The sequence below is a fragment of the Dermacentor andersoni genome, chromosome 1 (genome assembly GCF_023375885.2).
Source record: "Dermacentor andersoni chromosome 1, qqDerAnde1_hic_scaffold, whole genome shotgun sequence".
NCBI lineage: Eukaryota > Metazoa > Arthropoda > Arachnida > Ixodida > Ixodidae > Dermacentor > Dermacentor andersoni.
Window position 1 is genome coordinate 27315277 of NC_092814.1, and position 25571 is coordinate 27340847.

The 25571-nt window shown below is 43.1% G+C and overlaps 1 protein-coding gene across 4 annotated transcripts in view; it reads left to right on the top strand.

Moving 5' to 3' along the window:
* Oat (Ornithine aminotransferase precursor) overlaps positions 1-25571 on the top strand; it is a 71392-nt gene that overhangs the window by 31060 nt on the left and 14761 nt on the right. For all 4 annotated transcript variants that reach the window (XM_055061261.2, XM_055061262.1, XM_050193003.3 and 1 more), the window contains 5 exons: positions 5240-5463; positions 12080-12252; positions 13121-13199; positions 21555-21668; positions 24852-24990. In XM_055061261.2, the coding sequence (XP_054917236.1) occupies positions 5240-5463; positions 12080-12252; positions 13121-13199; positions 21555-21668; positions 24852-24990 (729 nt within the window). The remainder of the gene's footprint in view (positions 1-5239; positions 5464-12079; positions 12253-13120; positions 13200-21554; positions 21669-24851; positions 24991-25571) is intronic.

Sequence of the window (25571 nt, forward strand, 5' to 3'; positions counted from 1 at the left end):
GTATTTGATTTAAAAAAAGAACTCGCAAGAGGGGGTGCAGAGGAAGGCAATAAGGTTCATTTATAATAAATACAAGTTAACGGATTCATTGACTGAATCATTAAAAAGAGCCAGTTTATAACACTGCAAATTAGGGCAAAAGTAGCACGACTAAAATTTTTGTTTAAATTTATTCATGGTGACAAAACCATTGATACATCCGTACGAAGTTCTTTGAATCGTTCTAGGTCAACACACCACAAGCACTCTAGAACGCCTAATAAATGCACCTTTAACTCAAATTGCTTTAAATATTCATATTTCCTTAAAACAATTAGGGAACAGAATGAACCTAGTCCTTCCATTACTAACGCATTATATTTAAATAACTCCACGATTTCGAACGGCCGCCAACTTAAATAGCGCTCGCTCGGAGCTTGCCCCTCATTGAGGAGGGAACGGCATGTAGCCTTGGGGAACCCCTAATGAAACAGATATCAAGGGTGAGTTAGTAGAGCATGAGCCAACACGCATATTGCGAACGCTGAGAAAGAAAGTCCGATATCCAGCCAACCAAAGGTGCATTTTTTGGTATAGCGAACAGCTTGTGCATAAGTTTAGGGTGTGAGACAGTGTCGAAGGACTTTTCAAAGTCTACAAAAACAGCATCAATCTAGTCACCTATGTCTAAAGAGCTGCTGATGTCATGAACGCACTCTGTCAGTTGTTATAGTGCTAAGGCCACGTCTAAAACCATGCTGGAAAGTGCATAAAATGTTTACTTTTAAGAAAATCCATAATATGTTTAAAGATAATGTGTTCGAGTAATTTACATGAGTGTGCTGTTAAAGACATTGGCCTATTGTTAGATAACAATTGAATGTTACCCGACTTAAATAAGGGCAGAATTGAAGCAAGTTTCCACGAGGGAGGAACGGTGGTGGTTAAGAGAGATTTTCTAAAGATGATTGTTAGATATCTGTTGCACCAGAGAGAGTATCGAATGAGAAAAACAGTTGGGATACCGTGGGGACCACACGACTTCTTGGTGTATAAGTTTAGGATTAAGTACACCCTCAGTAGACAGTGATATACTGTCGATTGGAGGGTATAGTTCGGAATCAAAAATGGGGGTTACAGAGTTATCAGTCGTAAAGACAGAGTGGAAGGAGGTGTTAAAAGAAGCTATTGTCTACGAATCGGAAACTGCAACATTGTTATTAATAATGTGTCCGAGGATGACCCAGGTGGTAGGATAGCTTTCCAAAATTTTTGGGGATTAGCCAGCATTAATTTCGGCAAGGTTACCTTGTAATAAAATTCTTTTGCAGTAACCAGTTTAGAACAGAGTTCCTTTTCAGCGCTATGGAATTGCATGAGTTTTGTTGAGTCACCAGAGCATTTCGATCGACGTAATCTGGCAACACGACATAAATGGAAAAAGTCCCTAGTCATCTAAGGAATTTCAGTGTTTGTTTTCTTTGTTTTTAAAAGAATAAAAAGGTTGATACACTTGCTGACAAGATTTTTGAAGAAACTTGTCAAGGTATTATATCGCTAGTAGTACTTATTAGTTCAAACTCATGAAAAGAGTCTCATAGGGCATCTGTTATTGCCAAATCATCAGCGCGGTTAAAGTAGGGAAATGTGGGGTAGATGTAGCGGGATTTAGGGACGATGTCAGGAACTGAAATTAACACCGCATTGTGGTCAAATATTCCATCAATAACATCTCATTCATAACTGGTATTAAAAAGAGTTGCAAGAAAGACAAGATCAAAGACTGAAGTTTACTGAGTGAAATCCTGAACGATCTGGTGCAGGCCACAGGACAATGAAATGGGGACCAACTCCCGCCCGATAGCTACTTCATGTCCGCTTAATTTCATAGAAGACCAATCAACACCAGGAGCAATAAAATCGTCCATGCAGATAACGTTCAATGAAGAAGTACTATGACTATGCAAATATTCACATAGATAGTGTAAATGCTCAATATTAGAACCAGGTGGACGGTAAATGACTCCTATAATCAAACACATATTTTTGAGTTGAACTTTACACCACAAAGACTCAGTATCAGCTGGGTCAAGGCATACAGAAAAGTGAAGGTGAGATTGAAGAAATAGAGCAACACCGCCTCCTCTCCCGAATTTTCTGTCATGCCAAACCACTTTGAAACCAGGGGGTGATTACCTCAGAATCATGCACACCAGCATGTAACAGGTCTCAGTAACACTGATAATATGTGGCGAGTAAGACGAGACCAAGGAAAGAAATTTAAAGAAATTGCTGACATGGCTTGCATTAACGTTTAAAATGGAATGTTTATTGCCAGTACCATGAAGTCAAGGGGATTTGGTCCTAGCAAGTGTTTCGGCAGGTTTAGTTGTGCCAGCAGATGATTAGACAAGAGTATTGGATGTGCTATCCGAATCGTATTGTATCCTGCCAATAAATACATGATCATATCGAAGTTGGACAGATGAGCCACTATCCCTATAAGAGCAGGATGCTTCCCAGAGCTTCTTGCGAATATTGCGAACCTATGGCGAGAAATCTTCTTAAACGCGAAAGCTAGTGTTTTTAAGCTTATAGCAATTCCTCAGCACCAGCACCTTATCCTGAAAATCAAGGAGCTTCATAATAACGGGACGTGACCGGCCTCTGAAGTTATTGCCAAGTCTGACACCTTTCGATACGCGGACATGCAATCTTAAGAGTGTCCTGGAACCACTTAGCAATGTTGGAAGAAAGTTCCTTATAATTCTCGTTAGGGCCCTCGCTGAGACCATGTATAATAATGTTGTTTCTACCCGACCTGTTTTCTTAATTGTCATTTCTGCAAGAGAGAGTTGATATAGCTTTTTTAATTGCTGGATTTGAGTGTGTAGGTTGTCACTGGAATCCTGTGCACCACTAGACGTTGAGGGTGACTCCAGAGAAGATACACGAGCTTCCAAAGTCTCAAACCTCGTGTTGACAGACGATTGAAAAATTTGGTTTCAGCAATATCTAGAGCCAGTTTCTTTTGTCCATTTAGGAGTTCGGAGAGCATTTCCGCTACTTCGGTTTGTTTATCAACATCTGTCAACCGGGTTTGGGAGGCAGGATCACGCTGAGAACAAGCGTTGGGGCCAGGGTTAACTTCCACATCGCCGCTCAATGAAAGCCTGCGGGCAGCATTTAACAGAGCAGAATACAAAGAAATATAGACAAAACCATGGTTGCAGTCATGTGGGCGAGGGAACAGCAGCATATAATGGTCATCAGAACGGATGCATCGAGAATTTGCAAGGTAACATACCTGCGTGATGGACAGCGGATCAACATGGTGCCCGCGCCGCTGTTGCCTCGCCCACTGAGGAAGGGAACTGCCGGGGACGCTTTTAGCCGTAAACCATATCGTCGTGGAACCTGGTTTGTTGATGATTGGGCGGTGGATTGTGACAGTAATCTTCTCCAGCGGAGCATGCAGGATATGGACCAATGATGCGAGGAGCAATCTGCCATTGTTATCCGCAAGGAAGATAGGGTCGACCACGCGTTGACCGTCCGGCACATCCATGACACGGCGAGGGAACGACGATGATGCCAAGTGCAGCGCAACGTCAGGGACATGCGCAGCAGCATTCTCGAACATGGAGGCAGCAAGGTAGCTGGTGAACTGCGTGTTGAACAGGCAGCTGATCAACATGGTGCCCGCGCTGCTGTTGCCTCGCCCACTAATGATGGAATCGAGTAGAAATGATGTTGCAGTGCAAGTTGTGATAACGCAGCCGCCTCCTTGAAACCATATTAACAAAAGAAGACATCAGCACATATGTACTTTGTTGTTGTGCCAAGACTACACATACTTTATTTAAATTGTAAGGACGATGGGTGTCAGACCTCCCTTACAAACTGTAACAGTGTTGAAACAGCGCGCCACGTAACAGTGCCAATCTGAAAGATTTGAATGTTTTTAATGTCATGCATTGACATAGCACCACCTAACTCGCACATAATTTGCGGAAGAGCATGAAGATGTGAGGCTCACTTGCCTCGCAAGGCTCACTTGCCTTGGGCAAGCAAAACTTGCCCAAGCACATAACCACTAAGACTGTGTTGTGTCCATGGTTGCCCTGCCTATGAGCAATTCCCTGTATTTTAGTATACGTGTGTGCAGTCCGCTTTTGAGTGCCACAACCACATTTTTGTGCTCAGCACTAGGTATATCTGTCCACTTAATCCCAAGATTTGCCCGTGCTGCTTTGTTTGGGGTTCTAGCGTAGGTTTGTTTCTCTAGTTGCAGATACTAAATGTTTTATTTAGAGTGCACATACTACATCGACAGCTCAGTTTGAGGTACAAATGGCGAAATTGCAGTAGCAGTACTTTGTTAAAGGGCTCAAGGTATCCATACACTGTCATTTGTTGGGCAAAATCCATTCACTGCATTGCTTTATGATCAAAAGTCAGTGTGCATGTGCTAATTTCAATGTAATTTGCAAGTGACTGAAAGAAAGACATGCTGTGATGTCAGCAGTTTCATTATTTCAATGTTTTTGTGTGAAATTTTCCCATATTTAGACTAATTTCCCTATTTTCTTAAACAATGAACAGAATTCCTAGACCTACGGAAGTTTTCCTAGATATGGCAGCACTGCCGTAACTTCACTTTGGCAGAGTCAGTCCAAGCAAATGGTCATGTCAGTTTACTTTAGCTGATGAAGCCAGTAGTGAGGTGGCGTATAATTGGCTAGAGTATATTTGCGTTGTCTTGCGGTGTTCACATTATTTGCCCGGTTTTCCTTGAAAGTGCAGCTGATTGTTTAGGTGAAGTAATTGTTTACTGTAAAGCCATCTAGATAGAGTATGCACGTGACTAGTTGAGTACTGTAAATAGTTAGATGAAACAAGCATTACTGACATAGTACATCCTGCACAAAGCTATAAGGGCTCTACTGAGTGGTATATCAGCATATTAACTGCAGTAGTTACAGTACTATCGGAGTTCAAATTTTATTGACAACATAGCACACTTAGACTGCTTATATCTTGAATTGACAACTATGCAAAATTTGGTGTGTAAGCTTTTGATTTCAGTTTGTCTATTTTGGAATGCTTGAATAATCTAGATTGCACCATGATTGGCTCCAGAGGGGCACTTGGAAAGCGGCCATGTAGTAAACGGCCATTCAGCCCCGTACAGCAGCAGTGTTTTGCTATTTATGCCTGTGAGATTTTGTTTACTTGCTATCAAACTCGTGTCGTGCAGGTGTGGAGGCCGCAGAAACTGCCTGCAAGCTTGCTCGCCGGTGGGGGTACGATGTGAAGGGCATCCCCGCCAACAAGGCTAAAATTGTGTTTGCTGAGAACAACTTTTGGGGTCGCAGTATTGCAGCTGTCTCAGCATCAACGGATCCATCAAGCTACGGAGGCTTTGGACCATTCGTGCCAGGTTTCTCGATTATACCATACGATGACTTGCCAGCCTTAGAGGTAGGCAGCTTTGTGTTCAGTACCAGTCACTATTATTTTCTTTTTTCCTACAACCTTAGGACTTTCAGACTGACTCCAACCAAATAACTGAATTTTATTAGCCCAATGTTTCGGAGCCTGTTCGGCTCCTTCTTCAGGGGGTTGTTCTTCGGGGGGTGGCAGTGTGCAGCTTTTAAAGGGACTTTTGTAAAGAAAGGAAGGGGGAGCAGGGAAGGTGGGGAGACATTTCACAGACGGGAAGGTGGGGGGAAATAAAAAGGGGGGGGTTGACGGCTGCTGTGGTGATGGTGCTGTTTGCCAGAGACGAACTCGTGGGAGAGACTACTACTGGAGTCATGGCACATTCAGAATACGGGAGGTAACATAAACCGCGTGGAGGGAAACCTACCCTCGGTGTATGTCCATGGCCTTGGCGACATGACGAAAAGAAAAGGACGCCCAGTCAGGTAGACTCCCGCTCGGTTCACCAACACAAAAACGTTGGCGCGGCCCTGTAACCTCCCCCACCCCCCCGCCTCTCATCAGCGGCGCTCTCGTGGACCAAGCTTCCCCAGCACCGGTCATCCCAGCACCACGGCAGCCGTCAACTCCCCCCTTTTTGTTTCCCCCCACCTTCCCGTCTGTGAAGTGTCTCCCCACCTTCCCTGCTCCCCCTTCCTTTCTTTACAAAAGACCCTTTAAAAGCTGCACACCGCCACCCCGTGAAGAACAACCCCGCCGAAGAAGGAGCCGAACAGGCTCTGAAACGTTGGGCTAATAAAATTCAGTTATTTGGTTGGAGTCAGTCTGAAAGTCCTAATCAATTTCCCAACCAGACAGGCAATTCTGTCAATGTTTAGCTTCAAGTTCCTACAACCTGCACTGAATCACACGAACGTGCTTCTTGGCAGTCATTTCCACCATGCAGATTAGTGTGACTGTTTGTTCTAATGTGTGGACAGTTTCACTACATTTGCATTATTATTGTTGGGTTTCAGCCTGTGATCTTGATGGTTATGGAAGTTGGAAGTGGTTGCACACAGAGCGTATCTGTTAAGCTCTGCTCTTAGAGCTTCAGAGAGCATTAAAGGCCTATGAAAACTCAAGTTGGTAGTTCAGTCTCATGTGCTCGTTTGCCTTTCTGTGATTTTCTTATTTGTGACTTGTTTAGAAGCATATTGAGCTTCTCTTGGAGTGTGTCTCAAGTCCGGACTTTGGTCTTTAACCTTTAAAGGGACCCTGAAACGATTTTGACAATTTTGTGCAAACGTACCGAGTCGAGAGGGTAGGTCCTTCTGATAATTGACGCATCTAAGTGCTCCGCATAAAGCGTGTAATTTATTATAAGGTTCTAAAAATGTACATCGCTGCCTATTGCAGCGCATCACTCGGCTGAATTTTAGGCGGCCGCTACCCATTTGACGTCATTTACCCCAATGACGTTAGTAGGGCGAGCTATCCGATTGGCTGCCCAGGGCACGTCATCGATAATTTTTCCAACTTTGCGGTGAACAAATGTTGTTCATAAAAGTTGGAATGTTATTTAATTTGTTTCTATAGAAAGAAAGTAACAGAAAGAAAACAAGAACAGTTTTTCATTACACTTGTACCTGTGTCACACGGGCACATTTGGAAGGCCTTCCAGTTGACGGCCTTCGAAATGCCACAACTCTATCGACTCAAAGGAGTTGTCGCGCTGCTACACGGCACTTTCAAAAGGCCATTGAGTGGTTCAGGCGTTTCTCGTAAAATTGTGTGGCGCTGCGGATCTTTACTTTCGTTTTCATGTCACAAAATGTTAAGCAACATTAAAACCACTTAAAAGCACTATAATTTCTTTTGTTTGTTTATGCATTCAAAGAAATGTTTATACATTGCCATACATATATGTTTAGTTTTTAAGTTATTGAGTAGTGAAACTGCGGCAACGTTTGCTTCGCTGCATGTCGCTGTTGTCGAGAGTATGTAAAAGGGTAGGAAGATGTATTTAAAGAAAATTGAGAATTTTAATAACACACAGCACAGGTAAATAAAAATCAAAGGCAAAATAAAAAGCTGAGCATGGTGGCAACTGCCATCACCCCGTTTCAAAGGGGACGCTCCTACTTTCCATCCATCCATCCATGTGCAGTTCACACATATCAAGTGGCAAAAATACTTTATTGAATAATTAATAACACTCATATATGGTATTTTTAGAGCATTTTGGTTTGATTTGTTCTTTCTAACCGATAGTACGAGCACACTGTGAACGAGAGGGCATGTTCGCACTGTTTCCGTTTCCGTTGCTCAAAGGCCATCGAGATTTCGATAGAGTTGTAAGGTGCTCCGTTGCTCCGTTGATGTGGGAATACAGGGAATTCTCTCCCTTTCTCCCTTTCTCATTTTTCATTGCATGGTTTGTTTGAGCGCTAGTACGCTCCCACGCATCTATATAGTACCGCTCGCACATTGGCGCGCGCGGGCGGGTGGTGGCTTGGCTTTTGTTCCGTGGGCGGTTTCGGCTTCTTGTGATTGCAAAACTGATGGCTATCTCGTTACTAATCGCTCAAAGGGCGACCGCCTGTCTGTCGGTCGTTTAGTGCTCCCAGGGGCGCGCATAGGAAGGATGCCGCCGTGCATGCGTTTCCGTTGCTTTCTTTTTGGACACTCGCGAGAACTAATTGCCTCTGGTTGGTGATAAGAAGATTAGCGGAAGCTTGTCTCACGTTTTGCTTTTTTGACGGGGCGCGCATAGGAAGGATGCCGCCGTGCATGCGTTTCCGTTGCTTTCTTTTTGGACACTCGCGAGAACTAATTGCCTCTGGTTGGTGATAAGAAGATTAGCGGAAGCTTGTCTCACGTTTTGCTTTTTTGACGGGCACACAGCCACAGTTCTCTTGAGTGCGCTCACCTATGCGGTTCGATTACGCTATGGATGGTCATATTAGTGTAAGAGCAGGAACATTTGTGCCTTGCGAAATATTCTCGTGTGCGCATTTTCAAAGCCTTGAACTATAGCAATGCATAAAATTTTCAATTCTTATGTTTATTTCCTTTTTTATTGTTTTTATTCATGAATGAAGACTACATATATACCAATGCAAAATATATTTTTTTCACTTTACAGTCACCCTAGAAAAATTACGGGAATCTTTTTTCTGAAATAACTCCCTAAGAAGAATTGGAATTGGTCCCATCTGGTGAAAAAACTCGACCCTCAAAGGGTTAAGCGCCATAATTTAATTTTGAACCAAACCAAAGTATCTTTTTTAGGCACTGCCCTCTATAATCATTCAGTTGAAACTTATTGGTAAAGAGAATGTTCAGTTCATTTATAGGCGCTGCTTTAATAATGCGGGCTTGGTGTTGGTAACTTGATCAATACGTGTGGTGGTTGAAGTTTTTTCTTATCTGCTCCCAACAAAAGATCCTACAGTTCCATGCCCTTTTTGTTTTATTGTGCCTGACGCCACCAGTGATTTATGTTGTGTATTGTGTTTGGCAATGAAATTATTGTTTTTCTCATGTGGCCATGCTGTGATGGCAGCCACCAGCACACCATGGAAGGCTTGACTCTGGCATGGGCAGAGTTTGCACATGTTGACTGCACATGTTGTTGTGCAACCTTGGTTTACATGGTGCATTTTATAGTTGATCCTTAATGTTCACAAGGAGCTCCCCGAAGAAATTAATGTGTTCATACAAAACCATAAAAATGATTTCAGGGTCCCTTCGGAGAACTACAGTGTCTTCCATAGCTTAGGTTTTGCTTTGGGATTCACACCTTCATATCGGTCATATTGTTTATATATAATTGTTTTCCGAGTTAAATATCGTCACTCAGTACCTTAAAGGAGGGCTGGCTTCGTATTTCACCTCCTTGGTGCTTCGTTGCATTGTGTGGTCAGTATTTTGGAGATTTCAGCAGCTGGAAGTTGTCTTTTTGTGGATTGCTTGTTGGAGTGTTGTAATAGGTCTTGGCTCTTATCTTATTCTGTGTAACGCTAGACAACTTGCCAGGAGCTATCACTGCTTTTGGTGGCTGCCAGCCTTTCTTTAGATAAGCAATGTCAAGAGCACATGTGATAATGCTTCTAGACAGGCATAAATGTTATCGTACAATGGCTCTTTGATTGCACTCTTTTATTTGTGTCCCTTTGTTAACCTCTGTAAGTACAGATGGAACGTCCATAAAAGGGGGTTGTTGGATGCCAATAAGACAATCTAAGGAATGTCTTATCTAACAAGCAAAATCTGCTTTGTGTTTGCTGCCTTGGTATGATTAGTTGAGTTATCTACATTAAAATCGACTATCACTTTTTGGGCTGCTAAAATATTTATTAGTTTAGAGCAAGCATTGGTCATAGTAAAATATTTATGACAAAAAAGTGGGGCGAGCATATTTGCATTTATTAGTTTCATATTTTATCTTTTTTCAGTAACGATCACCTCTGTTAGAAAAAGTTCTATACAAGTGATTTCAACTTTCTGTAAACATTGTTACAAATAAGATGAAATGTAGAGGCAATTGTTGATGTCGCATTTATTTCATTAATGTTGCAAGTGGCATGTATGCATCCCCATGAAAAATTTGTAAAGGGACACCTACATTTTCATTCAGGGACCTGTAGCAGCTCAACATGTATGACAGACAAAAAGTATTAACCCTTTGTTGACAAGTGTTGCCATCAGGCACCATGCCAGAGAGTTTATTCCATACCGAGTTTTTGTATTGAGTATGAAGTTTCTGGCTAAATGTCTATGGCTGCTACTTAATGACAGGCACCAAGCGTAATCTCTGTTTAGAGCAGAAACACAGGACGAGGAAGAAGTTTAGCATGCAACTTGCTTACTTTTGAAATCATGGTCAGAATAGGAACTGGTGCAAGATCTCCGGCTGCACTGGTGTGGCACATGTGATGTAAAGCAAATGAAATGTACACCTATAGGTCACATATGTGAACCAAGCCTGTCTGTCCAAATTTCAAATGAAACCTTAGGTGGCTCAAGGTGAAGTCCACTTCCAGTTTTCTGCCTGGTGGTTTTCCCCTAATGCTGAAAAGCTTCCTCAAAATATTTGTTTAGAAAATAACATTTTTTGGGGGGGGGATTCATATGTGCAGTCATTAAAGGGTTAATGCAATTAGCGTTCTTTGGGAATTTCACTCACTTTGTGGTATGTTTGTCTGTCTCAGTGTTTGTTTGTAGCTAACCTCTTTCACTCCAACTTGGGTCACTGGCAGAGACGTAGCCAGGGGGTGGAAGCCCCCTCCCCCCTCGAAGTTTCTGTGTTTGTATGTGGCCTGTTGAAAAAAAATTTGTTTGCTATGCCACTGGTCACTGGGCATCAGTCCACGGTTTAATGGGTAGAGCTTTCGGCTGCTGTGCTGAGGGAACCGGTTTTGAAACCAGGGCTGGGATAACGTAAAGCTACTGCAATCTATTTTTTATTCTAAGTCCGCCATTAGCACTCTGTGATAGGTCAAGATGACTCGGGCCCCACTGGATAGATTTACGTTATCCTGGCTTGGGCCACTGGGTATGTGCTGCTCTTCGTTGAACCTCTGTGGCACCAACTGGTGTCATTGGGTGTGTGCCACATTTCAGTGATAAAAGAAATCTGTGCAAATTTCTCCACTGCTGGGCAGCATCAAACCCAAGTCATATATATATGGCAGAACCCATCGTGAGATGGGTTCTGCCAGAATTTCATTTCACAAGAGTATGAATGTTAAAGGTTGCTTAGTAGGGCTTCACATGTCAGGTTCCTGCCACTTCATCATGCACATTTGCTTGAAAATGAAAATTTGGTGCTTCCTATGGTGTTGGCTCATAGCTGTACAGCACATGAGGAAATGGCACGATGCTCCTACATTACCAAGTGTGCCATCTGTGACAATGGGTGCATTTAACTACAGTATATTCACCTTGTAGAAGAAATTCATTAACTAATATAGCCCCAGATAATCATAGGTTTTAACTCTGAAGTATTGTGTATGCCCTAAGCATAACGATCAGAAGGTGCAGCACAGTTTCTTTTGCTGGCATAGTGCTTGCAACAGGCAGAAACTGCTACTGCATGAGAATTAAACATCTGATGGCAGTGAACGATACCACTGTTCCATTGCTGTGACCTCAAGGTGGGCAGCATGACAGAGGGTCATGCCACACGTCTCGAGAGTACACTGTACAAAGGCATTATGCATTGATGGGCGAAGCATGGTGGACATCGCTCCGTGTGGGCATGGCTGCGTAGGTTTGTGTGCAGTAGGAATAATGAAAAGAAAAGGAATGTTGTGAGGGTGTGGCAGCAGCAGTGCTTGACTACTGATAACTGGTTTCGTTCACACAAGCTGCATTCATTAACTTTTTGTAGGAAAGGACTTGTGTGGAGATGTCCTCTATTACCAAACACATTTCAGTCTGATGCAGGACCCCTTTAATGATATGCTGTATAAGCTGAAGAACATGACACCGTAACTGTGGTAGTTGGATGCCTTATTTTTATTTTCATACTGTCCTTTCACATCGTCATGAACAACTAGTTAGGTTGGAAGCACTTGTCTGTGAAATCACAGGCCTGGCTGCAAGGTTTGTGCATGCTTTCCTTGCGTGATTTCTCACTCGCTGTAATATTTATTTGTCTTATGTGCAGAGAGAATTGCAAGATCCCAATGTGTGTGCCTTCATGGTGGAGCCAATCCAGGGCGAGGCTGGCGTAGTGGTGCCGTCAGCTGGCTACTTGCGGGGTGTGCGTGATCTTTGCACCAAACATCGAGTTCTCTGGATAGCAGACGAGATTCAGACTGGTCTGGGCCGCACGGGCAAGTGGGTAGCCACATTTAAACTTGCAGAACAGCCTTTCCGGGCTGTGTCGGCATTGCCTGGGAGCGCTTAGTAGGTCCTAGCCCTAACCAAGTAGCCCAATCCTTTGCATTACTATTAGGATTCTGAGGCAGTAGATGGGAAAATTATGTTGACACTTAGAGGAGGAAGGAAGTGATGTGCAGCATTTGATATGGATCGGCTGTAGCATGGGGCTGCCAGGGTAATCAGCAGTACCTATGATTGTTGTCAATTAAGAATTTTTAAAGATTCCAGCATAATTTGTTCAGCCAGAGTTGTTACGGTCATTAATACGCATTCAGTGTTATTTTGGCAACCTTTTGAAGAGCCTGGCTTTTGTGACTTATTCAAATGCGAGCACTGAGTGACCTTGAAGAAGTTCTAGAAATGGACCTTTTAATGCAATATGGGTGCATTGATTAGGTAACAATAGTGAGGCAAAGTTTTATTTACAACTTAAGACTCCACCATTAGCATAACAGTACTCCTGTCATTAGAAACATATAATTCTGTTCTTTGAACAAGCAGCTTGGAGATTTTGGAGGATTAAATTTGTAAGTTTAATCAATGCAGCCTTTAAATACTGCAGGTTGTGAATCAAGATGTTTTACGCTTAGGTTTTGACAGACAAGTAATTTTTGTAATATTATTTTTCAATTTTTGAAAATTTCGAATGGCATCTTGAGGTGGTTTCGTATTCTTGTGCCGGCTCACATATATAAAATCAATGTGGAACTGTTAGCATGAAAACTAATGATTATTTGTTGCTTTGATGTTAGTTCCCACAACCTACATCCTACCACTTTCTCATATTTTTCTGTTCGTTTTGTTCTTTTTATTTCATTGCTAGGATGCTATGTGTGGACCATGACAATGTACGGCCTGACATAGTGACCCTTGGCAAGGCCCTTTCGGGGGGTCTCTATCCAGTAAGCTGCACATTTTTCTATAGACCTTTCCATTGAGGGGAGGGAGCACCTCCTTTCTGGACACTTGCAAGCGAGTACAAAGTGCACATGCTGCTTCTGTAGTGCTATGGAGTTGGGGTTGATGTTGGTTCACAAGCCTCTGGGGGGGGCATTATGGTGATACCCAGGGAAAACGTCTATACTAGAATACTAGTAATCTAGTCCACATATTATAGAACTGAAGCTTTATTGAAAGCCACCTTTACAGGGGCAATGGTGCCCCCTCCCCCACCCCTTTCTCTTTTTCTTCTTGAAGAGGAAAAAAAAAGTACACTTTAAGTTTATCACTCCAAAATGTATGCCATGTGCAGCATGGAATTGTCCGAATTGCGGACACATCGGCCGTACCATTGGGGACTAATCTGTAGGGGGAATATCAGCTTTCGGCTGGTACCAAGCTTCATTGCTGTAGTAGCCTGGAAAGCATATTATGTGTCTTTAAAACAAACACTACCCTTCAGGTTCTTCACACAAAATCTCAGTTGTGATCAGTGCTAGAATGCAAATTAGGTGTTCTCTAAAAGTTTGGCTAACCATGTACATAACTAAATACAGTTGAAACTTGTTATAAAGAAGTCACATTCAACACATAATTATCTTTATTATATCCAATATTTGTTGTAAGTGTACACCCTGATTCTATCAACTAAAAGAATGAATGAATTGCTCTATTGGGTCTGTGCAAAAGAAAGGCAAGTGTGATGCTTCTGACAGGCCAGCAAAGTGGCTTTTGTCAATTTTTGATGGCCTATTGACAGCTTGCCATGTTGATACATGGCATGTAAAAAACAGTAAATTACAAATGTGATCTGCATCATCCTGAATAAGCAATTCTGCAATCTGGGTGATCACACAGGATTGGCACTTTGGCTTGCTGGCTGCAGGCCCATTGACCATAATACACATGCGCTTCCAGAATGAGCCTAATCGAGTTGCTCTTTCTGAGTATTAACATTTTGACTATGAGAGTACATATTCTGACATGTGACTGAGTAAATATTCAATTCATTGTAACCAATATAGGCCTCAAATGTGTTTGACTTTGTTATCATAGAATATTTATATGTATAATGCCTGCTAACCATATATTGGATTTACTTCAATACAGTGAAACCTCGTTAAATTGTAGTTGGCCAGAGCTCGGAAAAAGTATGTACTAAACGGTAGTACTGCTTAACCGAAATAGCATGAGGTCACCCACTTACCTGTCAAAAACGGAAGTTGGAGCGAGTGCGATGAAAGGGGAAAAAGACATGCCATAATTATTCACTTCGCGCGACAAGAATGTTATTTTCGTTTGATGTCGCGGCGGCCTAGCAGCAACGACAGCAGCCTCAAACTTACTGAAGCTGCGAGCCAGCTTTTCAGCCAGCCCCCTCTTCTCGGCAAATACTCACATGGCAGATTCCTCTTATGTTCTCTGTGCACACAGGCGGTAGCACCGCAGAAGTTGCGGGGCGCCTTTTTCATTGCGGGGTGCTGTTCTCGTCGTGACGATTGCATTCATGAGGCTGACGTAACAAGCAGCTTCAGCCACTGTCGGGCCTGAATCGCCCGTGCTGTTGCTTCCCGTGTCATCCTCATCACTGTTGCTAGTCAACACTTCGGCGACAACAGAGGCAATGATGGCGAAAAGTCGAACCTCGTAGCCGACATCTCTTCGCGGTCGCAGCAGCGCTGCCGAGCAGCTTCTTCAAATTCCAAATGCCACACAATGTAGTCGGCAGTAGATCCCTGTCACGTGCCAGCGCCGACTTCGTGTCGCGTTCGATAGCACGAACAATGTCTAATTTTTCTTCTATGGTGAGCATCCGGCGTGTTTTTTATCCGAGCTTCGGCATGACGCAATTCCTTGTTTGCACGATGCCACAACGCTCTCTGGCACGGCGCCGAAGTGATGTTGATGTGGCCTCACGCGCAAACGCACAGAGCGCTTGGAAGCCGTTGTGCTGATCTCTGAGGTTTGCTGTTCTGCCGGGCCGCCCGATGGAGACGACGCACCGCCGTGTTTGCGCGACGAAAAGTGGAAACACTGCGTGTTAACCGATACGTATGCAATAAGCTGTTACGGTTTATGCAGATACAAAACACATTATGTTCAATGGCCACTGAGTCGGGGATATGACTTTACTACCTTTAAAGCGAAACTACTGTTTGAGCGGGTACGGTTTAACGAGGTTTTACTGTATATCTGTGTTCATTATATCGAGGTGTGACTGTGCATGTTATTTTTTCATTAAAGTAATTTTTCATTTTACTTTTGATTTAACGAAGCATTTGAACATTGCTGTCACTTTGGAAGAATTTATGGGAAGGACCTATATTTACCCCATTTACTCACATAATGAACAAACTTCTTTTTCTCTCGAAAAACCGACATAAAGGTGGGCGGTGTGTTTAATATGCCGGGTAAATTTTATGGGAACTTCTTCAAAACAGCATAAATTAAACAGTAAGATGGTAGTGACTAAGAAGGTGCTGTAGATACTGTATTTACTTGAATCTAGTAGGCCGGCCCCGATTCTAAGCCGACCCCCGAATGTCCGAAGCCAGAAAAAATAAAAAAACTTAGCCCGAATGTAAGCCGAACAAAAAAGTGAGGACAGCGTTCACAAATTGAAAACCGTATTTATTTAATATGATCATGCCAACCTCATTCTCCGTCATCATCACTACTTCCCTTGTACGCTTGCAGACGCGAGCAAGCTCGCATCCGTTCGTCCACGCATGCACAGACAGTGCGGCATGGCTCGTACGCGTTGAAACGCGGCGCAATCTCTGTAAACAGCTGCCCTCTGTTATCACATGCTTATCTTCCTTATCAACGTCATCTCTTCATTGTGGCACACGCAAACAGTGTCTCCCGTTGCCCCCCTCCAATGACGGACCTTTTTCTCATTGATGCCGAAGTCCCGCCCGGCTTGAACGTTTGACAATGCCTCTGCGGCTACCACAACTTTTTGTTTGTGGCATCGCCTGTTTGGTGCCATTACGATAACGCCATGCCACCCGCCGATAGATACATAGCCGCCATACCGATGCAACACAGGCCAAATGATGTAGCTCGTGCACTTTGGTGGGCCACTGGCGTGGTTAGTAGCGGCTGCGATACTGACTTTTCTAGACAGTGCTACCTATGCACCATATTTATCATTTTCAATTACAAACTGGCGCGTTTTTTGAAATCTTCAAATCTAAGCCGACCCTATAGTTTGTTATATGATTATTTGAAAAAACAATCGGCCTAGATTCGAATAAATATGGTAACTTATCTTTGCAGTAAATACATATACATGCCCACTATTTGCAAACAGTGACAGCTTTCCAGTCTTCGCCTCCTGAAAGGTGCTACGCGTCCAATTCATAGCAAGCAGCTTTTCTTGGTGCTTCTGCCAGTAATGCATGTGAACTTCATTGAAACTGAAATGCTTTACGGATACGCAACGGCCTTTGACACCATGCTCCACTGCATACTCTATGTCCTTTGACTTAACCTTTTCAGATGCTATGTACACAATCGTGTACATTGTGAACACTCACCTTTTCCTCTGAGCGTGTTATAGGTGCGGCCAATTTCGTGGTTCCAGCCGAATTCTCTACTCTTCGTCTTTCAACTGTGGCATGTACTGCACCAACTAACGAATGTGGATAAAACTAATGTGCAAAATATTCAGCTTGGCAGCATGTCGTTTGGTGTCACCAGATAAGCTATCTTACCTATTTTTTTCTGAATTTATGGCATTGTCTATGGCTTTCAAAATATTGCCTGCTCATATAACAATCATGAGAGTGCCTCAAGATTAAATTACAACACCTGCACATACTGGTTGTCCTCTCTGTGCTGGAATTTGTGTATGGTCATAGACATCTACAAAGAATTATGGTGGACATGTTTGGAACGCTCCGTGCGAAGCAGCACATAGCACAGCTCGAGCTGATGAACTGCTTGTATATTTCTGCAGTGCTTGTTGCACTGCCTTTGTCCTTGTTTTATGAAAAGAAACCTGAGGAATTCATCGAGAAACGTCTCGGACGTCAACTCAATGGACAATGTGGAGGATGATGTTGCTGGAGTTGAGTTCATCAATTCTGCTTGCATTGAAGACGCAGATGAAGAGAATATGCGAGACATAGAATGCACAGCTATCTCTGGTGTTGTGGAAAATTGTGAAAGAAACTTTTAGTGAACAAGATTGCCTTCACTCTCTCCCCCCTCTCCCCCTCAACACCAATGCTGCGCTCGGTGGACAAAGCCTTTTGAATGCAAATAGCACTCCAGCATCAAACATTTTTGAGGTACATGCCCGAGTTCATGCTCAAAGTTAATTTTTTAAGCATCGTATGCCTACAGCATTAAAACAAAACATGTGAACATGAATTCCGATGATGGGAAGAAGAGGAGGCCACGGCCAGAGCTCAAGACCCTGCCAGAAGCACAGAGAGCTTAGAGCTGTCCATGGTGCAACAAGTAGCTTAGGCGAGAAGGCACCGATGCAAGGTGCACCGCGGTCCTGCTTCTACAGAGTGCCGACAGATGGCGCAAGAAACTGACGGCCTTTTGGCTCTGCTCACGGTATAAGAAATAGCTTAGGTGACGGAGCGGCGTGGGCTGTGCGCAAAGCGAAGGGGAAGGCTTGGGGTTCTCCTTTCTCCGTGTATTGAAAGGGTGCGTTAGAAACTTGCGCCCGGTAGGGTGCCTCAATGTCCTATTCGCCCGCTGCTCCGTACAGAATGGAGACAACCACAGTGACTGCTACGGTGTTGGGCACGAGAATGCCACATACTGACGAACGCCGGCAACTGGTCCCTACGGTGTCCGCCATGGTGTAGCGTCCACCAAGGCTTCTACTAAGGCGTCGGCCATTCGCGTGCCCAATGCTGTAGTAGACGCCGTACATAGCGGCAGGCGAGGAGGACATTGAGGCACCCTAGCGGCCTCAAGTTTCTAGTGCCCTCTCCCGACATGCAGAGAAAGAAAAACTCCAAGGCTTTCCATTTGCTTTGTACCCAGCCCACACAGCTCAATCACCTAAGCTATTTCTTACACCGTGGAGCAGTCCAATCATAAGTTAGAGGGTTGCAGAAGCCAATCGAGGATGTGGCACTCTGCCTGACAAAAGACCGCAACTGCTTTTACAGTTTCCACGCTTGAGACACATTGTGCAATGTTGTGACCACCATGAGGGTTTGTACCAGGGATTTTAAACATTAAATTACGAGTACAAGTACATTAAATTCGAAAGAAATGTCCAAATTAATTTAATGTCGAATTATCAAGGGTGACAAGAAAACAAACAAATGCTTACTACTTCAACATGCTTTTATTTACTGTTACTGAATGAATTGGCAAATCCTGTTTTTATTTTGTACAAAAGCCATGCAGAAGCTGCAATTCTCGTTATCTCGTTCAGCGCTCTAATTAGCGCTCTCAGCTGCAAAGGGCTTGCGACTTCCTTCACAACGCAGCCACAGCACGTCTTCATCTGAGACATGCTTTTCACTACCATGCGCACATCCCGATTATTTTATTTTGCCCATGAGCTGGTCGCTATAGGATCATTCATCGCAATGTAGCCGGTGCTCTTCATTCTCAACAGCTTTGAACAGAATCAAAATGGATCAAAATGCACCACTGTTTGCTACAACCACTACAGACAAAACCGCGGCCGCTGTGAATGTGATCATAGATGATGACTTTGCGATTTCTGAAGGCACGCGGCTGAAGCATGCACCTTGCCAAAACGAAACTCTTGTTTGCTGCAACAACTGAAGACGAAATCACGATTGCTATCGTCACGACCATAGATGGCAAATATGCAGTTTAGAAGGCGCATGCATGACGCACGCATAGCATAAAAATAAAGCTACTGTTTGCCGCAACCGCTGTGGATGAAACCATGGTGGTTATTGACATGATCATGTATGGGGACTAGACAGTTATGAAGGCATGCGGCCAATGCGGTGTCATGCGTGGTGGTAAACGCAAGAATAAAGGCTTTAAAGGCACAATTAACAGTGGTGGGACTGCTGCTACATTGCTCCATAACTGCTAAAAAGTGCAATATCTGCTACATGCTGCTACAAAAGCCAGATATTTGGCCAAAAATTGTGCTATGTCTGCTTCGAAAGGGGTTCCGAGTGTTCTATATAGGTCTGGTGGTAGCGATTGTGAAAATGAAACGGCAGCTTATGGGAGCGTGTCATTATATCCTGTTACAAATTGGCATCCTCTATATTTGCTGGGCCTAGGTTGGCAAAACAAAGCAACAAAGGCGGCTTTGTTTGTTTGTCTAAGAAAAAAAAAGGTTACAGTGACGTTTCACTTCGTGAATGTGGGTTACGTGCAAGTGTATGGATACCACAGACATGCACAGTGAGCACCACGGCATGGAAGCACGAGCGGAAAAGGCGTGAATGTGGGGGCAAACTGCAAATGATCTGACTCTCTCTCTCTCTACACACACACACGCACACACACACACGCATGCATGCACGCACGCACACGCACGCACGCACACGCGAAGGCAGGGATGTTAACCAGTCAATAGTCTGGTTGGCTACCCTACGCTGGGGGATGGGAGGAGGGGAGAAGAGAGAGGGGAGAGAGAAGGTGTAGATACGTGTTCGGACAGCACTTGAGTTAAAGCCGCTCGCTCAAACCAGAAGTTCTGAGAAAACAAAAAAAAAAGTGCCTTCACTGCTTTCTGAGCCGATGATCGGTTGGGATGGTGCTTTAGTATTGTCTGTTCACTCAGAGGACGATCATCTAATTTCCTCAATGTGTTGGACAAAGATTGTCTTTGTACAATCCTGGAAATGTATTGGTGACAGACATAGACCTATTTATCAATCACACGGTGAACCATGGGGGCCCAAAAAATTAGAATTTGCATTTGTTTCTTGCAACTATATATTATTCCGAGATGACAGAGCTTATTAATTGGGTAGTAGAGTCAGTTATTTGAAATTCCTTTCGAGAGTGATACTGTTGAACACGCAATGCGTGGGGGCATGTACTCGCTTTACATTTTTCTCGTATTTTGCACTGCAAATTGGAAGTGTGCGAAGAGCAAAGAAAAATGAAGTAGGCTGGAAACTATTGAATATGTTGTTTTCAAATTTGATGAACAATTTGGCATTTGAACACCATTGACTAAATATTATTAAACTGGCTCAATAATTTCTACTAATTAGCTAATAAACAACAGAAAAATGCTCCACTTTATAGAGGACTTCCGCTAACAGAACGCCACTGGGACTGTACTTGCATCTTGTAGCCTGTTTTTTGATAGCTTGGCACATGTTAGCTGTGACACCCTGCATAGCTATCTGTCATTTGGGCCTTGGAATGAAAGAGGTGCTAAATGCAACATTTCAGAGCAACGTTCATAGTTTCCTATAATATACATAGAGGCAAATCTGGTGCCCACTGTTTGAGTGAATTTTTAAGAACAGACACCATGGGAATGCTGGGATATAAATGGCTCAGCTTGTATTGAACATTACTTGATCTAAAATATGAGCGTGGTTTGTGCAAATAAAGTTTAGTTAGAATTAAATCTTCCCAAGAAATCTTGCTTCCCCCTTAATGCGTCCTGCATTAATGTTTACTCACATATGGCATAACAAGTAATCTGAAACAAAATGGTTACATTATGATTGAAACCGACATACAGAGGGTGTGCAATTTCTAGTTCTTTTCCCCCAAATTAACAAACTGCCTATAATGTTCACATTCAGTACAAACGTACGCCCCTTATGTTTTAACAAAAATTTTCTTTCATACGAATAGAGAAAATCTGCATTTTACGTGCTGCTAATCAATTGGGGCAGCTGGAACGCTGTTCACCGGGTACATCTACAAGGTAGCCTGGCTCTCTGCGAAAGGTGTCAAGCTGAAGCCCCACTTTCCTGCATTCGCATGCACACAGAATCTGTGCAGTGTCAAGATTGTGGATTTGTCTTGTCTTTGCTACCTTTACGAGTCTTCATGTGGTTGCTAGAATTTTAAGCCCTTGGTATTTTTTGTTTGCTTTGCTGGTTTTCTTTTTGATGCTTTGGTTTTGTATTCTCGACTTAATGATATTATTTGTTCTCAGTTGTTGCTCATAATTGACTTGTTTCCTGCAACCCCCCTCGTTTACTAATTGAACCTTTAGGGTAAATAAATAAAAATAAATAAATAAAAATAAACAAAACAAATGTGCAGAAATCGTGCCTTGTTTATGCCAGGGCAGAATTTGGGAACTTGTGAACATTTGCTGTGTCATTGAAGGCGGCAATTGCCCTGATTGACGAAGTGAATGCCTCTTCCAGGTCTCTGCTGCCTTGGCAGATGATGAGGTGATGCTGGTAATAAAGCCTGGCGAGCATGGGTCCACATATGGCGGCAACCCTCTTGGGGCAAGGGTTGCTGTTGCAGCACTTGAGGTATGTACATATAGGTTCCCACCACTACTAGAGGTCAAAAGAAAAGGTGTGTTAAAAGCCAGAGCATAAACTGTGTGACTGCTTAGTCGGTTGTAGCCCTAATGCTAGCCCAATCCTTCACAATGCTATTAAGATTCTAATGCAAGAGAAGTGAAATTTCTGTTGACACTTAGAGGAAATGAAAGTGTAAAACATTGGATATGGATTTGCTCTAGCAAAAAGTGGCCAATTGTCGTCAGTAGCATCTGCGATTGCTCTTTGTTATCGAGTGCATTTCCTTAGCATTCCAAGGGCACAATTACCAGTTAAGCTAAAGTTGTTGCAGTCGTCATGCCACAAGGTGCTAACTTGGGCTGGTTAGTACATGTTTGAAGGAAAGTAACAGCGCTGGGCAATGGGATGTGACTAAGGCAGACGAATCAAAATAACACCTTTAGTGTTATTTTGATTCTTTTAGCTAGTCCGCATTATAATTTTCCACTGCCTATCATGCTTTACAGTCTCCTAGTCATTATTGGCAGAGACACTGGTGCAAAGAGATGAACACTGAAGAACAAGTTGGATACTGCTACAAGCAATGTGTTTTTCACATCTCTTATGCATCAGTGTCTCCTTCAAGAGTCATACAACAGGCCAACAACAATCTTTATTAACATGCTGCCTCCCTATGCAGTCAAATGTGTTTCATTCAAAAGGCATGGAATTGTTTTCTGGTCAGCACATCCATGCAGAATTGAAAATACTACAATTGCAAAGTGATTTTCCGGACCCTGCGGGGACTAAAAAATAGTTTGAAAGATTGAACAGTCTGAAAAACTCGTTCAGCCAAAAAAAAAATTGTTAGGCTTAGAGCGGCCTAAAAACATCTCTAATAACACCCTGCCTCATACTACGCTTGGAGGCGATCAGATTTGCTTGGATTTGCGCAAGAGTGACATCGCCTCTGTATACAGTCCGATAAGAGCATCACCACTTTGGCGATCTCCAATCTCCGCTGTCGGAAATCGCCACGGAGATCGAAAAGACAAGCCACGTTTCTTCGCACCGCTTGGCTCTCGCAATGGTTCACGAGGTGGTGGCAATCACACAAATGCGAATCCGCACAAATGCACACCAAAGATATGATGTCGTCATTGATACACACCTGCTCTGTGGAAACACCACGTGCAAATAGCAACCGAAACTTTAAAACAAATAAATGAATAAGAATGAATCCCGCCTTAAGGGATTATGATGACAGTGCTGACCGAAAAAAAGAAATAAACAAGAAAAAGTGCCGTCCCTTAGAGCATTTTGTCAGCCAAGAAAGAGCGAGCATGGCCTCCGAGACTGGAGGATGTCGTGCTCTCTCTATTGAATGAGTGCGCATCCCAATCTTGGAGGCTGTAGAGTGGGCCACTGGAAGCGAAGCCAGTGGAAAATCCAACATGGCGGCCCCCAAGATCGGGTAGCGTGGCTCGGAATTAGTGATTTAGTCTAGAAAATCTAACTTTGGGGCCTAAATTCATCAAAAAAATCGGTTGCAAAAATGCATTGGATCTATGGGAACCCTGTCTACATTTATGAAGTCCGGAATATCCATCAAGTCTGACTTTTTGGAGTCCAAAAAATATATCGGCGACTGTAGTAGTTTGATATGGAACTTCTGAATAGCAATTTCATGCTGAAACTGCACAGTATCAGCCTCATGCATTTTGGCCTGGAACATACGTTTATTGAGCAGTGCTACAAAAGCACTGCTCAATAACATCCAACAGCGATAGCATCTAACATTTGCTAGCCGGTGAAAAGCGTTCACTGGAGAAAGGTAAACAAATATCATGTTAATATCGAGGTTTAACTGTGTAAAGCCTGAGCCTCTGCTGTGAATGAAAATGCATGGAGATGCTCTGTGTATGTCTGTCTCTTTTGCGCTCTGGTGGGAATTCATAAGAATTTAATGTGTCGGAAGCTTGTTTCATGCATTGTACATTGTGAGGGAACGAAACTGCTGTGCCAAATACATATTTGGTGCACGAGAAGCCGTAGATGCAGTTTTGCCCTACTGCTGCTTTTAGCGCTGCAAAATTTACACGTCAAGCAGAAACAAACTATATCAAGGCTTGTCTGTTTGCTTTATTCATAGCACCTTAGAACTATGGCCCCTGAACAATGATGCAATCAACAGATCAGTTATATCTAATAAAGTAACAAAATCAGGAGTTGGCATTCATACACGGAATGATCGGCTCTGGTACGTGTTGACACTGGCTGACGGTTGGCCACACACATGCGTCTGAGGCAAATACAGAATTCCCAACAGTGGCCATCGGTAAATGACTTGACTGTGTCTCGATAGCTTATTTGTCTTTTCAATAAGAGATTGCGTACAGCGAGAATGCACAAGCTTCATTGTTTTGTTGCTTTGCCATTCCTCTGCTTACACATACATGTTAAGTCACAAGTCTCCATAACTTAATAGTATCTCCTTATTGCGCACTGTAGCTGGCTGCTCCCAACAAGTCAGCTGATTTTGATTTGCTTATCTTGGCAAGCTGGCTCACAGGTATCTATGTTGTGCTGCTAGCTTTCCACTTAATTGTCTAAGCTATTGCCACTTTACTATGCTTCATGAACTCACTTTAAAATCTGTAAATTCATAAATTCATCTGCATGGCAATTTTGAATTATAAAACAGCACCCATCACAGTTTTAGAGCCTTGGAAGAGGTACTAGCTCACACTTTTTGCATGGTTATAGTTTGCAAATAGTAAAGTGCATTTTTGAAGAGCTGGAGCATGGGTAACTTGAAGTGAATGCAAATGCCGTTTCCACCCAATCATTTAGCATCTTAATAGTAAAAGATGTGAAACTTGAACGTTCAAACAAAGTAAGTGAGATGGGCTCTGGCCCCCAGCAACAGTGTAACTCGGGGGGCCTAGCTGTGACTTCTACTTCATTATTTGCCACCTGTTTGCACCACGGTGCATTCAGAATTCCAGCACAACAGGCCCATTTCCTTAGTGAAGTACAAAGTGTAGCAGTTGCATCATACTCTCCAGAAGGTTTATTTCTATTTGGTATGCTTGTTGTAACTCACTGCCTTAAGTTTTAGTAGCTGAAGCTGTTAAAATTGTTACACTAGCTCCACGGTCTGCGATTGTTCTATGTTCTTCAATCCCATATTGCCCTTGATTTTATCAGGTGCTGGAAGAAGAACGACTCGCTGAAAATGCTCAGCGACTTGGTGAAATTCTTCGCGCTGAACTGGGCAGGCTACCTAAAGACCTCGTGACACAAGTTCGAGGCAAAGGTCTGCTCAATGCAATCATCGTGGCACCAGGTGGGTATCTAAGTCATGTTCACACACTTCAGTGAACAAATGTGTACAATTGGCTTCTATTAATTTGCAAAGATGGTGGTGGAGCGATGTCCAAGCTACACTTAAACCGATCGCAAAGGGCCAGAAGAGTGGAAAATGAATAGGATAATCAAAAAAAAAAATTATGCGTGGCTCTGCTATCGCAAACACTACTTGAAACTTGTTTCTGCCACTGTACATGTACGGCGGTGACTGTCAAAGGCTTGACACGCACAAAGTCTTTGCATATTTGTAGTAGAAAACGGTGCGCACCTGAAGTTAACTTGCACCCAATTATATAACATAAGAAATAGAGGTAGCACGCTCCTGACTCTGGCAGTCAGAAATAATTATGGTGAACGAGATCAGACTGAAGGAAAACTGTCAGCATTTGTAGCTTGGAACATGATTTTGCGCCACTAATGTAGACCTGCAGGGTTTACCTTCACAAAATAGAAATTTATTTACACCTAATATTCATTGCTGCCAGTTTCTGTGTTTGTTGTGTCTAAGGACGATAACATGTTATTCCCTTTGTGGTCTATTGCCTTTGATATTTCAAT